Source organism: Hevea brasiliensis, chromosome 4 (assembly GCF_030052815.1).
Source record: "Hevea brasiliensis isolate MT/VB/25A 57/8 chromosome 4, ASM3005281v1, whole genome shotgun sequence".
Lineage (NCBI taxonomy): Eukaryota > Viridiplantae > Streptophyta > Magnoliopsida > Malpighiales > Euphorbiaceae > Hevea > Hevea brasiliensis.
The window spans coordinates 11,613,709-11,624,400 of NC_079496.1; the positions used below are offsets into that span (position 1 = coordinate 11,613,709).

Below are 10,692 nucleotides of genomic sequence, written 5' to 3' on the forward strand. Positions count from 1 at the left end.
ATAAAAGTACAAATTTAAGACTATAATGAAAATTTATTATTTATAAAATTATTTTCTTTAAATTTTACTCTAATTTATTACATATAAAATATTTACATACATTATTATGTTTTTCTTTTTCTTTATACGGTCGCTTATTATTATATATAATATTTTTTTTATTTAAATTGAGTAAAATAAAATTTTTTCTATTCCACTGAATCGATTTTCTGACTTCGTATTCGATTTTCTGACTTCGTCCTTAATCCTAAATATTAAAAAAATCACAAAACAAACAGAGCCTAATATAAATGTTGTAACAAAAAAAAAATGTCCATTTACGAATTTTCATTTTAATTGTGATTGATAATTTCCTAAAAAATAAAGCAATTAATGTTAAAAAGGATTGTCAATGTGCAAAAAAAAAAAAATCCACATGATTTAGGATTGGGTTGGGGTGGGCCATGGCATTGGTGAGGATGGGCCATGGAAAGAGAGTGGGCCATCACGTGACATAAGAGACAGCCGAGCATGATGCAAGGAGCGCCGTTGGATTAATGGGCAAGTTAGCATAACTTGACGAGAGTTCAGTCAAAATCACGCAAACAACCTTGTAAACAATGTAAATTTGTAACTGTAATACAATGAAGTTGCATCTAACAACTAACCTAAATTTCACCTCACAAAAAAACAAATTTTATAATTTTTAAATTAAATACTTATATAAAATTAATTAAAAATATATAATAAGTATATAAATATTTAATTTAATAATTATTAAATATAATAGAAATTAATAATAAATAATTGAATCAATGATGTAGATTAATTTTAGGCGAATTTTACTTGTAAAATAAAGAATTACAATATCAAACTTAGGAGCTGTACAGTAAAGTAAAAGACTTTGAAGCTTTTCAAAAAGCTGGCTGCAACTGGAATGCACTTTTGCTTTAATAAATTGCTGATTTTTCTATTACAAAATCATGATGTTATCATTTCTTTCTTTCTTTTTTTTCTTACCTAATCATAAACTTGTTGATAATTTTTATCAAATTTGTAGATAATATTATATTAGTTAATTTTTGTTTATTATAATAAATGTATTTTTTAATTTAATAAAAAAAATGTCATTATATAAACCATTTCATTTCTCAGATGAATCCCTGAGGGGTATACTGATCATTGGTTAATCTTACTTGTTTAGTTTGTATTTAATAATATATGGTACATTTTATTATAGAAAAATACTTTAATTGTTTTGCACATATAGATTTCTTTCAATAAAATATTTTTTCATTAATTTAATTTTAATTAAAATTTAAATTTAAAATTAAAACTCATGCAATGAAATCCAATATTATATGTTACGATATGAAATGATGTAATGATGACCTGTTTAATGGAAACACTACACTTCCAGCTCTTGTTAGCTGTGATTTATGGTTTTCCACCTTCTTGTCTAATTATTATTACGCTTCCAGCTCTTGTTAGCTGTTATGTTTTCCACTTTCTTGTCTAATTATTAATGTTGTGACATGGTAAATCTCTCCTTTTTTAAAATTTTTATTTCGATGATTACCAATTGAAAGCGTCTGGATATCACTCATTTGGTTATTTTTATTTCAATAATAATTATTAATTAAAGTTGTATCAATATCACCCATCTAATATATTCAAATTCGAATCTCATCTCTTTGATCCCTAGATAAACACAAACTCTAGATTATGTGCTGCCTCGAATACATATTCTTCTTTCACATGGGGCAAACCTAATATCAGACCAACTTGTTACTTGTTCTACAAGCAGAAGCCACTATGCTGGCATTAAACGGTTGATGACAAATTGAGCAAACCCACTATTTATTTATTTATTTTAAAAAAACAAAACAAAGAGTAAAATTATAAATAATATTCAATTATTTGTTGAAGAGAAATAAACTCTGATCCATATAACAGGAGAACAAATAGAAGTATGATCTATCCATGGTTACAGTCAGTCCACGCCTCAACTTCTCTCATAAATGACACACACCAAAGAATATAAATATATCTTACACAGGTAATGAATTCCGTCTTCACATGTACCTTTCAAGAACATTGTTTCTCTCATATTACAAGGGGAACAATGAACACTCCTACAAAAAAAGAAATGCACCGCTTTTCAGTAAATACCCAAAAAAGGGGAGAAAAGGATTTGTAGTGAGCAATTACGCAGCCAAAAGATCCAAGCTTGTTGATCCTAGAACAATGAGACTGGAAATAAGCAGGCGAGCTGAGTGACCATTTCCCGATTTCAAAGCAACAAAAACACGGTTAAAAGAATGGCCAGATTTGTAAGGAAGAAGCATGCAGCAATCTTTGGCTGTCTATTTGGTGCTCCTCGAGGAGCTGCTTGTGTAGTTCCACCACCTGGGCTGGAAGATGGAACTCTCGCAGCTACTACGGAGGGCAAAGGTGACTCTGTCACATCATTCTCTGTTAGCACTGGGTTAGGAGCCTCAGCTGGTGGCAAGTTTTCACGTGTAATTAGTTGCATGAGACTGCCTGGCTGAACAGAGGCCATGTAAGGAGGCGTGCTGTTGCCCAAATTTAAACAACGGTTCTCTGCATTTGATAGGATTAAATCAAATATCAGTAGAAAGCAACCAGATTATCTGCTCAAAAGAATTCCCAGGAAGATTGAGTGAGACAAGTTGAACTGAATTGCTGTCAAGTATGATTTCATATCCATATTATCATCAAGCAATGTCAAATAATTTCCACAACATATATGAATATTCTACCAAGCCTTTTGCTGCATCCCAGTACATTTAAGCACAAGCGCAAGTAAGCTAACTGCTGCCTTAACCTAGTAGTACACATGAGGCTTTTTAGAGAGTAAGTGCTAGGGTTCAAATCTCACCAATGATGAGTCACTACGAGAGAGCTGAAATTTTCACCCAAAATATGCTCACTTGCTGAAACTCACTCAGAACTTAATCATTTACTTGGCTCCGTAAATAAATAACTGAAATCCAAGTATTTAAAATTGAGATCTTAATTCAAATAACATAAACAAAGGTCAAGGAAGAAAGGGAAATAAATTCCACCAGAGCTTTTTGAGAATGTAATTGAAATAATACCTTATCCTTAGCTAATTTAAATCCATCCTACGATAAGTTTTTCATCTCTTCCAAGAATTTTATAGGAACTAATAAAAATAAAACTAAATAATTAAACCTCATCCAAGTTATTTAAATAAAAGAATGAATCCAAGTCCCCCCTCCCAAATCCATAAAGCCAAATGCAACCTTAAGGAATTTGGTAAGATAAGTTCTAAAATTTGCCCAGAAACCCATAAATTGATGAAGAAGTCACCCTCTATTGTTGAACTCCCAAGGAATATTGTTTGGCAGACTAACAAAATGCAATGGGATAAAGAATGCAACAGACTGAAAAATAAGAACTCTTTCTATTATGGTCTATGAAAGTAACATATCCTAAATATATTTTTAAGTTAAATAAATAAAAAGAAGCCAGATAGAACTCTCGCTTACTTTTGTATCTAGCTGATGTTCGAGGGAAGTCTGTGATAACACCACTAACATTGGCACCCATGACATAGGAGTTAACCTCCACATTGGCATCCGAGAAGAAATCCCATGCTTGAGATACAAATTCATTGCTGAAGGTCTCTACATAAACAGCGAGCCCAGCTGAGCTTAGCCTTGGCACAACATTTGTAACACCAGTGAGGAATAGTGCATTATCGGGGTAGACAGAACTCTTGCTGATGACCACAGAATCAGCAAATGTCTTGATGTCTTTAATGGTTGCATCAAGAGCATCTCGAATATTCTCATCGACCTTGTAAACACGCTTGAAATTACTTTTTTCCTTAAACTTCATCAGAACAGAACTATTTGTGGACTGAATCATAACTTCTGTTGCAATCTGCCCAGCTTTGCTCAAAGCTTCAAGCACCGCATCAGTTACAGGTAATTTCTGCTTCTCTATCAGATAGAAAGCATTCTGAAAGGAACAGAGATCCAACAAAATTTCAAACACACTGGATTTTTTTAATTCTTTTCTATTGAATTTGGTGCTGGCATTAAAACTGAAAACTACATACATTCTTGACAATTATGCAAAACAGATTTCAGCAATGAAAGTTTAATATCTTCATTGTGTCAAGCAAATCATGATATATATTCCCAGCAAATGAGACATTTGCATGAAGCAACTTCTGGAATGGGATGGTTCATAAAATTTTACCAAACCAATAGCAATTCTAAATCACAACTGAGATATACAAGACAGTTACACCCATTTATATGGTAGGTTACCAACCAGAAAAGCATTTCCCAATCATATATTCATTTCAACCGGAGGGACCTGGTGTCAGTAAGATGTTTGGAAAGTAGACGATAGTACCAAAAATCAGGCAGGATAGCTCACCCTTGTGAATGGGCTTCTGCAAACATTTGAGTTCAGAGCTTGAAAGCTAACAAATGTACAGAATGGGCAGGAGAAAAAGCACAGGAAGAATGCACGTGGCACAAGAGAGAGCAGGGAGCAAATTTATTGATTGGTTACTGATCCAAGAAGATCACTTTTCTGTTTTTTTTTTTATTATTTTAATTTTGGGCAACCAAAACCACATGCATAATTGTTGCCATTTAGAGGGAAGCAGAAAATGAAGGCGACATGCTTCATCACCATAATTAACCAATTAGCCAAAATAACTCAAGTACAGGAATAAGGATCATGAACAAATTATATCAGCATAAGAAAAACACACCTCAATGCTTATCAAGACACCAGAAAGAGAGCTAGTGTTCTTTGCCAGGGCCAAGAAATCAGACAAGCTTAAGAACTTCCCATCATTTCTGAACTTTGGATTCCGCGACAACTCATATTTTGCATATGGGCTTGCTATTGCCGCTGCAATAAAATAAGAAGTTTATTAAATACTAATTCAAGGGTAGTAAATATTTTAAAGACAAGCAATTCCAGTATGGAATACCTAACTACATACCCAAAGAAACAGAACAAAATTCAAAAAATTGCTGAATTTCTTGATTAAATTTCAGAGGCAGCTAAGAAAGCAAAAGAAATTGTTATGGAACATAAGAACTAAAAAGGCACCCAAAGCAGAGCCTCATTCATGATCCTGCCCTCATTACTCCATTACTAATTTCCACTATAATAAAATCATACACCAAATCTTACATATCCAAATACAAATAGAGAAAAATCATCCTATAATGCTAGGCAGAGAGAATTTGCTCCAACAATTTTATCCTAATCTTCCAATTTCTGTATATATTTTTGTGTAGACAATCTCAAGTAACATCATTGGGTGGTCAAGAAGTCTTGACTTGCTGCCCCACTGCCAACACATTATTTTCTTGAGTTTCACATTTGCAGAACCATTTTACACATTCATTGGGGAGGACGAAGTCAGAATTTTTAAAGATCACTATACCGATGAAGTAAAAGAGAACCAAGTTTAACATACGAGTCAAGGTCTGAATCTGATTCCATGTCAAGCTAAAGGTATATATTCCACTGCCTCCACTGAGCTCTGGAATTATTTCTGAAAGGTTGCTGTAAGGGGACTGAGCAACTGTTGTACTGTCAATAAGATTTATGGAGCCTAAGCAAAATGGTATGCCATCCTTCGACATTTGGACAGGACAATCAATAACATCTGCACCATCTAAAATAGCATTCTGGTATGCCTTGTCAGTACAACCGGGGTAATCTCCACTTGCACCATTTTTTGAGATGACCAAAACATTAGCTGCACCATGAACAAGGGGAATGAAACAGGTAAAAATAATGTTCCAAATGATGTGGCATCACTAAAGGTAAAATCTCATAATAACAAGCAATAATGCCTTACATTGTTTTGAAGCATTTTTGCCAATATGAGAAAAGCAAACTGCAATACAAAAGGATAAATTAGCATATCAAAAATATTTGTTCCCTAGATTAGGACAATACACCAGCCTTAAGGTATAAATTCCTCAAGTAAAGTATAGCCTAGCAGTGGCAGAAGAGCTTTTTTTAGATGGCATTTCCAACATTCACAGTAAAATTCAGCACTCGACCTATTAAAAGCTTGACCAAAATATGAATTCACACATAACCAGGGAATAAAATAAGAGCATTACTGCCAAATAACTGGTTAATTATTCAAGCCAAAGATGCTACATGGTTACAATTTTGAGAAAGATATTAATCCACTTTCCTTGATCCAAAAACAAATTAATTGGATTCATTCAAGTTGAGGTTGCAATGAATGTGCACTTGCAAATGATGTCAGATGCAAACAAAAGGTAATGTACTACTTCACCCTCTGTACGGATGCATGACAATTTGACAATTATAGGATGGATGAAGAAGAAGATGGCTCACCTATTGCCGCTGATGGAGTTATTGGGAAGTCAGATAGTACACCATCAACAGAGAAATCACCATTATCGATGAAAGATAAATATTCACTAACTGGATCATAACTGTAATTGAAACTAAATGGAACATCATTGTAAAATTCTGATGCAAAAACTTCTAGCCCTGCTTTGTGTGCATCCAAGACAACAGAAGTATGAGATTGTAAGTAAGAAGTTGGATCAACAGGCCATATGTAATCCTTAGGGATAAGAATTCCAGAGGCAAATGTCTTGATAAATGTTAAATTCTTCGACAGAGAACCGTAAGTCTGGTTTGTTAAAGGCTCAAAATCGTCAGGTTCCAGAAATCGGAAGACCAGCTTTGTTACATTAGTGTTGACTCGTGCAGCAATACTTCCCAAGAAAGCCAGCTCTGGAGAAGAGATATAATTGATAATCACTTTTCTAGATAGAGCAAGTATATACTTTCTCATGCTCAAATTGTGTTGCGTGAAGAAGGCATCATGCTGCAAAAGAATCAAATGAAGAGGCTGTTGAAAGTAATAGCTAGGAAAGAATATTCAATTGAATTGAAGGTAATGGCATAATAACAATTACAGGAAAAACAAAACAAAAAAAAAGAATAGGGTCTTTATTTTTAAATAGGGCACTATCTAACAGAAAAAGGAAATTTTATTCTATCATATACCTGAACATTCAACCATGTGCCTAGTGGTTTTAGTGCAGTCACATTCTCAACAGTCTGAATTGGAAACAAATTGCCATCAAACTTGTTAGATCGAGAATAGACACCCTGGGTATCTGTAACATTATAAAGTTAGGTTAGAATCACAATGTCACAGCCCAAATTGCATAGACAAGCAAAAGATACCCTTCAGAGTGTCACAGCTCAAAGAACACACAAATCAGAATTAAGTAACTATAAATATTAATGGGTCAGGTAGGTAAGCACAATTTTCTTTCCTAGGTAAGAGAAACACAATAAGCAGTTCCACAAGTATCTGATGAGTGTTTAACTGGTAGAATGACAATCAACGCAAGTACATCCAAATCTCAGAGGCAAAACACAAATCTCTTGATCTACAATTAAATGAACTAGGTTTTTGCAACAAATCAAGAGTCATCGTCCAGTCAACCAATATTATTAACTGATATTTTCATTTGGCAGAAACAAACTCAATCAATGAAATTCAATATCACCCATCCATCAGGCAAAAATTCATACATAAATGGTCCTTATAATAACAGTGAACTACAGGTTAGAAAAAGGCAAAGCCATTAACAAAGACAATGAATGTCACAGAAACATTGACCATGCAACTAATTCACTTGAATGATCAAAAGTTACAACAGCAACAACAGATAAATTAACCATTCACTAAGAGTGTTTCTAATTGACAAAGAACCATGTTCTTATTATAATTACTTAAGCACATAAGCATACAATACCCCTATACCAGTTATTTGGAAATTGAAGTAGGAAAAGAAAATTGATATTTGTACTTAGTCAAAGTCATCACTGACAGTAACAAGCCATACTTTTCAGTTCTAATGTCCATCCCACCAAAATCCATAAGCATGACTTGTTGCCCGTGAACTTCTAATTGCAGATAAGAATATAACAGCATCAAGATTAATAATCTACCATATGCATAGTAAACAAGACATCAAAATTTGACAAGTAATGACACAAAATTTTGCTCAAGATAAGATAAACTCACAGACGACAGATGATACTAAGTCATTGAAAGTGAAATCCACTGAAAACCATCCTTGGGTGGGAACACCATTAACTAGGTAAGTCTGGCGCTTATTTTCGAAAACTAGATTAATATCGGTAGAATTTTCTAGCCTGAGATCAGGAGCACAAATCCCTATTCCATCTTTGGTTAACTGCACATCACACAATAGAATTACATCGGGTACACTGGTCAGCAATGCCAATTGATAAGCAATTGAGCTTGAATCTGGAAATATCCCTGAAAACCCTCCACGTGCTACAACTAAAGGTGGCTTTCCTGCAAAAGAAATTCAATCAGGGAGCTTTATCCAACTTATAGCCAAAAAAAAATCTCTAAATTATGGCTGAAACTAAATTTCAGTACCAAATGATTTTACATTCTTTTTTTCTCAATCCAAGATGTTTTATTTCTGTTGCATTTAGCATAACTCAAACATGGAGAGGCATTAGAGGGACACGTATTAAGGCACATATACAGTTAATCACAATGTCTAGATTATTCTCGATATAGATGATTGGTTCAGCTTGCACGTTCTAGGCATCAAAAGAGATCAAATTCTGCGATTCGCAGAAAATTTCATGTGCAAATGATAAGACATTAAAAAAAAAAAGGGTTCCTTTTCTTTTGTTTCTGTCAATTTCCTCAGCCTATAAAAAGGAGAAACTATAATTTCTCTACAACAGGCCATATTTAGGGAGTAATTACACAGTAACCTTGCTATACCATGCAGGACTGATATATGAAATTGCCAACTAATAGTAAACAAACGAGTAATTATACAGTAAGTAGGATGCATAAATGAAATGGCAAACTAGTAACAAATTAAGATGCAGATGAATTCAGTTAAAAATAAAAATTAAAATAAAAAAAAAAAAACTGCTTGGTAGTTATTTGCTATGTGTCTAAATTTTATTTACTTACCATCCCATGTAGTATCACAATTTTATCATATAATTTTTTTGTAAACAAACTATGCATTGTGGTCTCAATATAGGCAATCTACATGGAATAGCAATCCAATTAAAAATGAACAAGTGTATTATTATGGTTATTAAAGCTTTCTAGTTTAGTTAATGACAACATAGCATATATTTAGGGGAAAAAAAAAACAACCTTATCTTTTTTCAAAAAAATTCATTTTGAGTCCTCACCCTCATCCAAGTTCGTTTTGAAAACCAATTGAGACCCAATAACGAATATTTCATCCAGAAAACCTAAAATTGATTGATACAGAAATCCTATTGAGGATAGTCTTCCACAGCCACTCCAATTTCATAATACAATTGTCTCAACGGACCAAAAACAACAAATTTAATTGTTAAAAGACTCAATTTTCTCCAGGATAGTAAGGTATCTACTCCAAGTAGCCAAATAAAAAAAAATTAAACTAAAAACACGCACGCACAGTAGTAATTTGGTCAGTACAATGAATCAAAATATGATAAAGAAAAATGGTTTTTTCATTACGAGAATATCTAGATGAAAAAAGGAAGGCTTAATAACAAAACAAATTCAAACCTGTTCGCAAAATTGTAATTTAATCCAATTATTTCAATTTTGATAATTTACACAAAATTGGGTAAACTAGGTACAATTTTGTCTAATTTATCAAAATTATGACAAATTTTGACTTATAATTTTCAAGCTTTCTTCCTCACTATATAGATGCAAAAATTGGAAAAAAAAATAGCTAAAATTATCGAAATTGGAAGCCTCATTTCAGTCAATTGCACAAAATTACAATAAAAATGCTAAAATTGGCCTAAATTGCCAAAATTAGAAGGATTAGATTAAATTAAAATTTCACATAAATAATCTCACAAAAGATTTGGATTTCTTTTATCACTAAGCCTAAAATGAAAGCAAAAAATTTTGAATTTGTAGTTCTCATCACTTGAGACCAAAACTTTGGCAAATAAAAAATAAATAAACATGTCTATACTGAGGCTAATGAAACTACCAAATACCAATGACAAGGTAAATTAAATAACTTCTTCGTTATTTAAAAGAACAAGCAAGTGGAGATCACAAAAGATTAGCATTGTTTTTCTCACTAATTTTCCCGAGCTTTCTCAGGAACCAAGCAAAAAATTTTTACAAAAGAAAAATGAAAAGGCGATAACTCCTGCGACAACTGCTAAGTTCGAAAACCAACAGCTACTAAAAATAAATCAGAAAATTTTTCAAAAGAAAAAAGAAGGCATTAGTCGCAGTCGATGAAGGATCAAACTTGCATGCACTTTCTAGAAAGAAATAGCATACATGGAAGCTGAATTCTTGATGAAGAAAGAAGAGGAAAAAGAGCAAGAAGCAAGAAAACAAGCCTCACCGCTAAGTGTCTGCCAGCGACTAGTAGATCTCTGAGCAGAAACCAGAGTTACTACAGAGAGAAGCAGCAGAAATTCAATCATTAGAGAATTAAAGGCGCGTGGGCTAGTCATTGCAGCCGGTGAATCTCTCCGGCGACTCATCGACTGAGCAAAGCAGCTTCCGGTCAGTTACTTGAGGAAATGCGCGAGATTTGATAGAGAGAGAGAGAGAGGTGAAGCACTGAACCGTTTCAGGCTGGCTTT

The 10,692-nt window shown here is 33.4% G+C and overlaps 1 protein-coding gene across 2 annotated transcripts; it reads right to left on the minus strand.

Moving 5' to 3' along the window:
* Nucleotides 1-1,873: 1,873 nt before the first annotated feature.
* LOC110665198 (glycerophosphodiester phosphodiesterase GDPDL3) lies at nucleotides 1,874-10,692 on the minus strand. Of its 2 annotated transcripts, XR_009148188.1 has the most exons (10): nucleotides 10,449-10,692; nucleotides 8,099-8,395; nucleotides 7,066-7,178; nucleotides 6,382-6,883; nucleotides 5,867-5,905; nucleotides 5,480-5,764; nucleotides 4,760-4,902; nucleotides 3,516-3,990; nucleotides 2,191-2,583; nucleotides 1,874-2,114 (listed from the first exon to the last, which is right to left on the minus strand). XR_009148188.1 is itself a non-coding variant. In XM_021825220.2 (9 exons), the coding sequence occupies exons 1-9, from the start codon at nucleotides 10,588-10,590 to the stop codon at nucleotides 2,273-2,275; spliced, it is 2,307 nt and encodes a 768-aa protein (XP_021680912.2). In that variant the 5' UTR covers nucleotides 10,591-10,692; the 3' UTR covers nucleotides 1,874-2,272. The 2 variants fall into 2 exon arrangements, 1 of the variants encoding a protein (XP_021680912.2); XM_021825220.2 differs by having other exon boundaries at nucleotides 1,874-2,583.